A 10,885-nucleotide genomic window follows, 5' to 3' on the forward strand; every position below is an offset into this window, starting at 1 on the left:
GGGGGGGTCTCGGATGTCGGAGTGGTGCCTAGCTTCGAGGCCGGCGGCCGGGGCGGGGGCAGGCCGCTGGCGTCTGGGGGGCGACAGCGCCCCCGGGACCGCGAGTGGCCGGCCCTCGGTGACGGCACCAGGGACCGTGGCTTGGACCGGGGAGTCGGCCCCCGGCGTGCGGCCCGGGGGCTTCACGGGCTGGAGCCCTGTTATGGTTATGGTCATGGCCGCGGGGTGCTGGCTGTTGCGGCGCTCTTGCGGCCCCGGTGCGCAAGGGCGCATAAAAGTGGCGGGCCGTTTCGGCCGGGCCCCGGGCCGGGGGCGGGGGGGAGCAGGCGGGCTTCCTTTCTTCTCCCGGCGCGGGCAGCGTATGCCCTGCCGCGGTGACCCGCCGGCGTGTTGCTCCTTCTTTTGCTCGGGCTCGCTCGGGCTGCGCTGGCGCTTCCCCGGACCGGGGGAGACTGCGCGATCTGGGCGCTGGGGGCTTTTTGAAGACGACGCCAGCTGGCATGTGCACGGCCCTGGGGCATGGCCCGCCCGGGTGTCTCGGGGCTGCTCGGTGGCGCTGCCGGGGAAGATCGATCCTCGCGCGTGGCGGTGTGCGGGCGGCGGAGACGCTGCCTCGCCCCGGCGCGGGCCCGGGGCCCTCTGCTCGGGGCTTGGCGCAGGGCTGGTGCCGGTGGCCAGCCAGCGAGGGCCGGGGGCATGTGTTTTACATGTGCGGAGCATGCACCGAGCCACAGCCCCCTTCGGGCGGACGCCGCGCGTGTCCGGCCAGCGGGCGGCAGCAGGGGCGCCGGGAGGGACGCGGGCCTTCCTTCGCGGCTGCCGCGGCCGGTCTGGCCGCCAGGCGTCTTGCACATGGAGCCGGGCGGAGAGGGCCGTCATCGGGTGGTGCGACGACACCAGCGGCGGCGCATTCGCGTGGCGGGGCCACGGCGACCGCGGGTCCGGGAGCGTGGCAAGGGCGCGGGCGAGGAGCCAAGGATGGCCGGCGCAAGGCTGGGGCGACGTGGGGCGCCTTCCAGCGGCGTGTGCCATTCCGACGGCCGCGGCCGGGCCGGGCTCAAGGGGCCGCCGAGCCGGACACGCGGGCACTCGCGCACGGCCCAGCCGCCCGGTGGCGCGCAGGCGATCGCCAGATCCTCGGGGCAGGGCACAGACGCCTCGTCCATGAGGGCGCGTGTGGTCACCGGCGTGGGCGCCCCCGGCCTGGCGGGCGGCGCCGCGCCATCCGCCGGGCAGCATGCCGGGGCGTTCTGAGGGCCTCGGGAGGACCCTGCCAGCAGGCCGGCACCCTGCCACCGAGGATGCGAGCGGCACCCCACGGCCGGGGATCACCTGGTAGGGCAGAGCTGGGTGCGGCTCGGTGACGCCCGGCCCCCTGCCCGGGCACACCTGCCGGACGCCGTTGGTACCCGGGCGCCCGGCCTGCGAAGGCGCGCATGCGTGCCTGTGTCTGTCTGTGTGTGTGTGTGTGTGTGTGTGCTTGTGGGCAGCCGGCGGTGGGCGCCTTCGGAGGCCCGGAGCTGGCGAGCCGCACGGGGAGGGGGGGTGGGGCGCTCCGTCGTGCCACGGCCGCGGGCAAGCGAGGCCGGGGCATGTGCCGCTGCCAGGCCCGGGCCGAGCGCTTCGGGCCCCCTTCCGGCGGGGCGACCGCACCATGCGCCCGCCGGTGTTAGGGGGGGTGGTGATGTGCCCCAGTCGGACCAGGTGCATGGCGGGGGATGGGGGATGGCCGGCCGGTCGATGGTCAAGCGTCTAGTGCGCGCCGCATGCGCCCCTGCCTCCGGCATCCGGCCCCTCCCTGCTCGCAGGCACCCGGGTGCGGTCCTGGTGCCGGGGGCCCTCCCCGGGGAGGGCACCGGCCGGCTGTGTGCCTCCGTTGGTCGTGGCCTGATCCATGGAACCTTGTCGCGGCTTTTCGACCGCCGCGGGAAGGGGCACATCGGCCAGGTGACGCACGGGCCGCGGCTTCGGCGGGAACGCCACCCGAGGGGCGGGCGGCCTGGGCGCGGCCAGCGTGTCCTTGCCCAGCCGCCTGGGTCGGGGCCCGAGCCGGGGCCGGTCGCTGTTCTGCCGGATGACCCGGGCCCCCCCTCGCCGCGGGGCGGGCTCCCGCATTGATTTTCGCTCTTTCCCGCGCCCTCCCCCGGGGGCCGCCGCAGGCGGCACACTGCCCCGGCCTCGGGCCCCGGGCCAAAAGCAAGCGCGCCCCAGGGCGCGACCCCACACCAACTGCACCGGGCCCAATGGGTGTCTATTGGGCGTACTTGCGCGCGGGCCAGCTCGGGCCGGTGTGGCCCGGGGGTGGTGGAGGGATCGTGTGCCCGGGCGAGGGGCGCCACGCAGGCCGATGACGGGGCCGTCCCGGCGTGGGCCGTGCGCCCGGCGGGCCCACCGGCTGATCGTGGCGTGGGGGATGGCCTCGCTCGGCCGACCGCCGGCCACCGGCCGCCGCGTGCTCGTGTGGCCGGTGGTGGCCGCGCGGCTGCCCGTAGGTTGCCCGGTCCCCGGGTGCCCGGCCGAGGGTGGGCAGAGGCGCGCGCGCGGCTTTTCGCCCGCTCCTCGCGCTGCCCGTCGGGGCCGCACAGGTGCCGGGTCTGGCGCGCGGGCCGCGAGTGCCAGCGGTGTGGGCGCCGGATGGGGCCCGGTCCGCCGGGGCGTCGGCGACGGTGCGCACCGTCCCAGCGCAGGTGAGTCGTCCGTGCCGGGCGAGGGGGATCCGCGACCGGCCGAGGCACGTGCACGCGGCGCTTCCAGGGACCTTGGCGGCCTCGCGCACCCGCCCACCCACCAACACACGCACACATATGATGGCCGGGTGGAGGGCCGCGGCGGGGAGGCGCCAGGCCGCCCCTCGTGCGGGCATTGTGGCTGGGATTGCGGCCTCGCGGGTGGGTCCATGCGCGGAGCACGGACCGCGGCCGGGGCGCGGGGGCGGGCGAGCCCGAGAGCATGGACGCCCCCGGCGGATGCACCGTCTCGCCTGTCCGCGAGTGGGGACGCCGTCCGCCGGGGCCGGGCTGGAACGGCGGGGCCAGGCCCCGGTCGGGCGCCCCCGTGCGGTGGCCCCATACCCCATAGCCGGCGACATGCAATCCCGGCAGCCGCATGCGTTCTGGCGAGTACCGGCATGCCGGGCGGTGGGCCTCACCCGCATGCGTCGGCATGCAGTCGGTGTTCCGCCCACCGTGGGGGGAGGAGTTGGCGGCCCTTGGCCACTGGGCGCGGCCAGGCCCGGCCCCCCGGGGCCGTAGCCGGTGCGCTTCACCCGGGCGCGTGTGGGGCCGCCAGGGGGGGGGGGGGGGGTGGTGCTCGCGGGCCGGGCGCCCGGCCGGCGGATGGCCGGTCGGGACCGCGGCAATGCCAGCACGCGTGCGATCGGAGCACCGGCCCCCTCCATGTGCAGGGGGCGGCGTGAGTGGGGATGCGGGCGTGGCCACCGCGAGGGGCCATCGTCGGACTGGCGGCCAGCGGGCCGCGTGCGCGCCTTCGTCCGGGAGCCGGCTTGGATGCCCGCGCTCCGGGGCGGGAGGCTGGCGACGAGGAGCTCGGGGGGCGTCAGACTGCCTGGTCATGTATGGCCGACGGTCGAGGGCGTGCGGGGACCCCCGAGGCGGCAACATCCCGACGCGGCCGCGGCCCGGCTCGCGCTGCTGCGCCGTGCCGCGGCGGTCCGTTGGCCGGCCCCGGGGATGAGGTTGATACCTGGGCGGGGGGGGGGGGGGGGGGGGGGGGCGGGGGGGGGGGGGGGGGGGGGGGGGGGGGGGGGGGGGGGGGGGGGGGGGGGGGGGGGGGGGGGGGGGGACTTTGGCTCGGCCGAGCAAGGGACGCACCGCCCGTGTGAGGGTTGGCGTTCGAGAGCTGGGTGCATGTGCATGTGTGTGTGTGTGTGTGGATATTGCTGTGACCTTCCGGACTCGCGGGACTTTGGCCCCGGGTCTCGGCGCGCGTGGCCACTCGCTCGGCCGTCGGGACCCGAGCCCGGGGCATTCCTCGCCCGGGGCATTCCTCGCCCGGGGCATTCCCCGCCCGGGGCAGGGGCGCCGGACGGCCCGGGTGCCGATGAGCAGCGGCCCTGCCGACGCCGGGCCGAATGGCCCGGCCCGGCTCTGGGACCAGTCGGCTTGCGGCGTGCACTTTTCGCGCGTGGCCCCGGCTGCCCATGGGCCCGGGGGGGCGAGCGGGCCGGCCGCGGGCCGCGGCCCATGGCCTCGCAGGTGGAACGATCAGGCCCCGGAGCAGGGACCGGCGAAAGGGGGCGTGCCTGCTTCTTTGCCATTCGCCGCGGAAGGCAGCTGGAAAGCCGGCGAACAGCCACACGTCCATACGGGGCACCGGGGGTGTTTGTAAACAAGCGGGCGAACCCCCGGGGGTGTATGTTTGTCGCCAGTACCGGCGGTTCGGTACATGTGGCCGGGCGGGCATTAGGTGCGGTTTCAGGTGGGCCGGAACGTGGGCCGCTGGATTGGCAATTGGCCGGGCCGGAGACCCCTAGTGAGCAGTACCCGGACTCGGGGGGGCGGTCGATCTCGGGGCGCCTTCGTTGCCGGGCGAGGTGCCTCCCGCCTCGGGGGCCGGCATGCAATACAAAGCCGCGTGCGTGGCGGGCCGGGCACCGGCGCCCTGGCGGTCTTCTGGGCGGGGGCGGCGGCGGCGGCGGCGACGGCCCGAAGCCGGAGAGGCATGCCGGCGCGGTGTGCGGGCGTTCGACAGGCGCCATGGCTGGCCTCGCGGACAGGGGCCCGGACCGGGGTGCCGGCCGGCTCCCCGGCTGGATGGTCCGGGTGCCGCGGCCGTCGGGTCGATCGCGCCCGGAGGGGCCATGCGCCGGCAAGGGCCCCGTGCACCGGCATGGGGGTGTGCGTGCGCTTCGGGCGGGTGTGTGGCTGCTGGCGGTCGAAAAGCCCGGCCGCCGGCCCCGGTGCGCGAGGATGGGCGGGGGGGGGGGGGGGGGGGGGGGGGCTTCGTGAGGGCCCCCGCGGCGGGGGGGGGCGCCCCGCCCCCCGGCTCGGCCCTTGGGCCCGGGGGAAGGGGCCCCGGGGCGCGCCCGGCCGGCAGCGGGCAGACCCTTTCGGGCGGCGGCGGCGGCGAATGCGGTCCCCGGCCCGGCGGGCGCGAGCTGTTCGTTCGGCCAGCGCCCACCCGGGGGCCACTTCTTTATTACTCACGCTGGCCGCGGGCCAGAAAGAACATGCGGCGGCTTCTTTCGGCCGTGCGGGCGCCCGGGACGGCCGGTGGCCCGGTGCCGGTGGCCGCCGGGCCGGGCGCCGGCCACAGGCACCCCAGCCCGGCGGGGAGGGCCATAAAAGCCACGGCGCCGTCGGTGGCCGAAGACCGCGCCGCACCACCGGGACCGACATCTCACCTCGTGCATTCCCCTTCGCAAGCCCGATTTGGGCATCCCTTTTTCTTTCGTTGCCTCCGCAAAAGCCCCCGGCCCTCGACACGCCCCTGCCCAAAGGCTAGCCAGCCCCTGGACAAGGAGCCCCTCACTCGGGAAGGCAGCATACACCCGCGCCTCTCTCTCTCTCTCTCTCTCTCTCTCGCGCCCTCCCTGCCGGCAGGACGCACCACCTCACGCACGCACGCACGAGCGCGCGCACGCTTGCTTCCCCATGGACACCCCGACTCGAAGCCGGGCCTGGCCCCAGTCGGGCCCGGTGACGGCCCGGCGCCGGGCGCAAGCATACCTTCTGGCGGTGTTGGTGGCGACGCTTGCGCTGGTGCTGACCCGGCCGGCGGCCGGGCAGTCCTCGACGCCGCCCTTCACGCTGTTGAGCTTTGTCTCGGCCAATGACAAGCTGGTGCCGGGACCCGCGGAGGCGGAGCTGTACACCGAGGCCGATGGCTCGACATATGCCCTGCTGTGGGACGGCCCGGCCAAGAGCCAGGCAAGCACCTACCAGGGCGTGAGCACGGCCACCGAGGGCGAAGTCCGCTGGGGCCCGCAATTCCGGACGACCGTCAGCCACCACATCGCGCGGCACAATATGCGGCCCATGCTGGGGCCCGATGCGGAGTTCCTGGTTTTCCCGCGGCCCACCCAGCGCCGGGGCTTTGCCATGATCCTCGAGTACACCTCCACGGCATTCGCCCTCCTCGAGTGGTACGCCACCTACAGCTACCCGAATGGCGGGACCGGCCAGGTGCTGAAGGGCTTCCTCAACATCTTCACGCTGGATGTGACGCTGCTGGTGGCGGTGGAAAAGGGCCCGGCCTGGGACATCTTCTGGGTGGAGGTGACCGAGGGGATGCCGGGGACCTTCGAGTCGTTGCTCTTTACGACGCACGTCAAGCCGACGGCCGATCTGTTTGTGGAAGTGCCGACCGGCGGGGCGATCTACGTGCCGCTGCTGGACAGCCTGGACACCTATCAGCGCATGTCCAAGCCGGGGCCGGTGAGCCGAAGCACGTATGCATGGGGGGCGCCCCTGCAGCAGGTGGTCCTGACGCGACTGGTGCCGCCGGCCAATCTAAGCTGCCAGGGGGGCGACATGGTGGCATTGACTGTCCTCGGGCAGATCGAGGTGAAGACGTGCTTCACGTCGCTCTGGTCCAATCCCCGATACACGACGAAGCTGCCCCTGGGGGCCGCCAGCACCGGGCGCCTGATCGCCGCGCCGCTGGTGGACAGCTCCACGGTCGAACCGCACTTCTACTATCTGGCCGATGCCTCGACCGCCATGCCGGCCACCCTGTGGCGGGTCCGGTTCCATGCCGGCGGCAGCTTCACCTGGACGCAGGTCCGTTTGCCTGGCAGCGGGTGGGACCTGGCAAAGACGCAGTTGCTGCTGCTGCCGGTGACCGGCAGCCCGTCCAAGCGCTGGACCCTGGTCATCGGGGGGCGGGCCTACTACGACCCGGCGGACTTCCTGTGTGGCGTCGACGCCACCATCGCCTGCCCGGGGGAGCCCGGCTGGTGGGCCAGTCCCACCGGCTGGGTGTGCAAACCCCGGTCCATCATGGCGCCGATGGTGGCCTCGCGGTCCCTGTGCTTCGGCTGCCACGCGGGCTACTATGCGGACACTCGAGACAGTGCGTCGACGACCGGTGCCGGTGGGGCGTGCTCCTTTGTGTGCATGTGTGTGTGTGTGTGTGTGTGTGTGCTGGGTGTAGGTGTATATGGCCGTGTGTGTGTGTGTGTGTGTGTGTGAATGTGTGTGAATGTGTGCATGTGTGCATGTGTGCATGTGTGCATGTGTCCACGAGCGCGGGCATCGGGTTCGGTTCATGACGAATGCGCCGGAGGGGGGGGGGGGTGGAAATGGGTCGGCATTTGTGCGCCCGTGCATATGCCCGGCTGTGGCGTCCATTGGTCCCGGGGCCGGGCGGGCGAGTCCGGAGCCCGGGCCATGGCCCGCTGCGCGTGCTTTACTGACTGCCATGGTGTGTATGCTTGCTCTTCGGCCTGTGGGGGGCCGGGGCTCCATGAATGGGAATGTCGATGGAACGGCCGCGGCGCGCGGCCACCCCTGGCCCCGGGCCTCGCACCGGCGCCGGCCGTCGTCGTCCTCGTCCTCGTCCTCGTCGGGTCCACAAATACCACCCCCTGCAAGCCTTGTGGCACCGGCTGCTTGGTGTGCAACGCCTCCGAAGGGTGCTCCGTGTGCGCGGGGGACCTGCTGCTGGAGGTGAAGCAAGGCCCGTATGCCGGCCCGGCGTCATGCGTGGCAGCCTGCTCGCCCGGGTATGTGCAAGAGGGCAGGCTGTGCGTGAAGAGCCAGGCCCGGCTGCCGAGCGGGGCCCTCGGCATGGACATGTCCCTGGGAGCATATGCCCCCCGGGTGTCGGGCTCATCGACACCCGTGCGCGTGGTGGGCATGGCCGCGACGCACCTGCTGTTGAACAGCCAATCGCGGCTGATGCTTCGACCGGAGTCTCGCCTCAATCCGGACCTCCCGCGAGAGGGGGCCCTCCTGCTGACGGATACCGGGGAGGTGCTGCTGTCGACCCTGAGCAACCTGTCGGCGGCCAGCCCGGCGCCCATGGCCCGCGTGGCGAGTCTCAGCGGCCGGAGCATGGAGCCCCGGCTGCGCGAGCTGGGCCCATTCCCTGGGCTCAGGTACAGCGACGAGCAGCTGGCCATTGTCTCCTGTGGGAGTCGCATTTCGGTGGTCTTCGTGACGTGCTCCTTCCCGGCGTTTGGCAGCCCGACGCCATGCACCGTGTCCGATGCCACGGTGGTGGACCTGGGCCCGGGCATGGAAATAACCAAGTGCTATGACATGCACAGCGCCAGCTCCACGATGGAGATTCTCATTCCGATCGCCACATCCACCAGCGGCCGCCACGTGGTCCGGCTGCGGAAGGACGTGTGCTCTTCCGATCTTGGGCCCGGGCATGGAAATAACCAAGTGCTATGACATGCACAGCGCCAGCTCCACGATGGAGATTCTCATTCCGATCGCCACATCCACCAGCGGCCGCCACGTGGTCCGGCTGCGGAAGGTCGGCTCGCAGGCCGCCTTCGAGCACCACATCGTGCGGGATGTCCATGCGGTGGCGGACTTGCCGGGGCTCAGCATGGTCCTGACGCTGGACAGCTTCAAGACGGTGGCCCTCTACAAGAAGGACCTGGCGGCCAACGACCCGAGGACCGAGCTCCTGGCCCAGCAGGACATCTCCTTCAGCGGCTATTGGCATTCGGTCTTCCGGGTGCCGGTGGTACGGGAGGCCGACTCCACCGTCCTGCGGTATGACACGGTGTTCAGCGGCACCGAGTACGGCTCGTGGGTGGTGGCCATGGCCACCAAGGGCGGCATGTATCTGACCGGCAAGCTGCTTGATGCCACCCGGCCGAGGCAGGTCCTCGGCAAGCCGTACCTCCAGCCGGTCAATGAGCGCTGCCTGCTGGCGGAGCTGGTGACCAGTGACCCGGAATTCCCGGCCGCCTTGGTCTTGCTGTCGGACCGGGTGCTGGGCATGGCGGTGGTCCAGTGCCTGCCGAACAGCCAGAACCAGTGCCACCTGCTGCCGGCCTTCTTCCACGAAGACCCTTACCGGGAATTGGGCCTGGCCCAGATGCAGGATGTGGTGATGCACGCGGCCGACCTGCGTGCCGGGCACTTTGCCACCCTGCTTGCGGTGAACCAGGCGGGCGATGTCCAGCGCGTGGCCTTCAAGGCCGATTGCCCTGCGCGGACTTTCGGCATCTGGTGCAAGCCCTGCCATGGGTCCTGCCTTGGCGGGTGCACCGGGCCGACGTCGGCCGATTGTGTGGTCTGATGGCGCGCCGCGTGGTCTCAAAAGGTGGCTTGGCAAAGCGTGGCCGATGGCCTCGGGACATTTGGGAGCGTGCGGAAGTGCGGAAGTGCGGAAGTGCGATTGCCCCACCACGATCTGGGGAGCGTCTGCTGGGCGCTCCGCCTTTCTCCGATGCCGCCCCGACAATACACCATCTTTGAGTGCGCCCTTGGCCGGAGAGTGTCGATCGGGACCCGTGGCCCCTTTTCCGCGCGGGCCATGCGCCAAGGCGAGAGGCACGGCGGCGGCGGCGCCTGCCTGTGGTGGGCGCCCGCGGCTAAGGTGCATCCGGCCGACGGGGCAGCGCCAGAGGTCCCGTTGCGCCAGCGACCGGGGCGCAGGCGGGGCGGGGGCCGAAGTCACATCTGGGGGTGTCTTGGTGTATTCAGAGCCCCCGCTCGCTAGCTACACAAGGTCCCGGCCGCCGAGGACGGGGAAGGCCGTGCACCGGGGCCCGGAAGGGGCATCGGGCTTCTTGCTGACGACGAGCCCGCAGCGCATGAAAAGCCCGGCCGGGGGGGGCGGCGGGTCACCCCGGCCGCGGGCGCCCGCCGGGATCCTGCCCCGTGGCCGGTATTATGAGACCCTGTGGCGGCGATGCCGGGCAGATGCCATCCCGATGGGCGGCCTCCTGCCGGCGGAAGAGAGAACGGCCCCGGCCCGGGCCCGAGGCGCAGGAAGGGGGCAAGCGGGATGGGGCCGCGCGCCGCCGGCCCGGGGGCTCCCCGATCGCCCGAGCATGCGCGCCGGAGCCCCCCCCCCCCCCGGCCAGGGACGGCAAAAGACGGGCCTCCAACGAAAAAGAGCAGGTCGAGCCGAGAATCGAACTCGGATTGACAGATTCAGAGTCTGCCGTGATAACCATTACACCACTCAACCGCCGTGCCGCGGTCCCCCCGCGGAGGGGATACAAAAGCGCGTGCTTTTGCTGCCCCGAAAAAGGACCGCCCGGAGCAAAAGGAACGGCGTGTCGCGCGCGGAGGCGCCCCCGGGAAAAAGAATTCCCATACCGGGACTCGAACCCGGGTCTCGTGGGTGAGAGCCACGTATCCTAACCACCTAGACTATATGGGAGTCATGGGTAACCTCGGGGAGGGCGTGGCTTTTGTACCCTTGCCGAGCGGCCTTGGATCCGGTCCATGCACCTGGGCGTGGAGACCCGCGGGAGGCGGTGCCCTGCGGGGAGATCGCCCATGTGCATGGATGGGGGGGGGGGGAGGCGGGGGGGAGTCCGAAGCCGGCCGCCGTGGACGCGCGACCCGACGCCCAGCCGGCCCCTCCCTTGGCCGACGGACATCGGGGAATGAGACGGACCCCGAGGGCCTGGTGGCGGGGGAATGTCGCGCGGAGGGGCGAAAGACGCCCCTGGGGGAAGAGGGAGGCCGAGCCACGGCGGCCGGTGGACGTGCCTGGCCTCATCCGAAAGGGGGACCCGGACGGCGGCGACATGCATCATGATGACCCCACCGCGGCGGAGAGGCGGCGGCGGGTGCGACAGAGAGCAGGGAAGCCGAGCCTCAGGCTGGGGGTGTGGGAGGGGACCCGGCCAAGTGCTCGACGCCGCGGCCGAGGGGGGGGGGGGGGGGCGGGGGGGGGGGGGGGGGGGGGGGGGGGGGGGGGGGGGGGGGGGGGGGGGGGGGGGGGG

General features: G+C 72.9%; 1 protein-coding gene and 2 non-coding genes across 3 annotated transcripts; 1 reads left to right on the top strand and 2 right to left on the bottom strand.

Annotated features, from left to right (window-relative positions):
• Window positions 1-5,612: 5,612 nt before the first annotated feature.
• Window positions 5,613-9,222, top strand: H696_06127 (hypothetical protein; the record flags this gene model as incomplete). The annotated part of the gene is made up of 3 exons (XM_009499886.1): window positions 5,613-7,032; window positions 7,594-8,311; window positions 8,376-9,222. The coding sequence occupies 3 exons, from the start codon at window positions 5,613-5,615 to the stop codon at window positions 9,220-9,222; spliced, it is 2,985 nt and encodes a 994-aa protein (XP_009498161.1).
• Window positions 9,223-10,047: 825 nt separating this feature from the next.
• Window positions 10,048-10,119, bottom strand: H696_06128. Its single transcript has one exon. It is a non-coding gene; the product is annotated as a tRNA-Gln (tRNA).
• A 122-nt stretch (window positions 10,120-10,241) lies between these two features.
• Window positions 10,242-10,314, bottom strand: H696_06129. The gene has a single exon. It is a non-coding gene; the product is annotated as a tRNA-Glu (tRNA).
• Window positions 10,315-10,885: the final 571 nt, after the last annotated feature.

This window comes from Fonticula alba (assembly GCF_000388065.1).
Source record: "Fonticula alba strain ATCC 38817 unplaced genomic scaffold supercont2.19, whole genome shotgun sequence".
NCBI classification, from domain to species: domain Eukaryota; order Rotosphaerida; family Fonticulaceae; genus Fonticula; species Fonticula alba.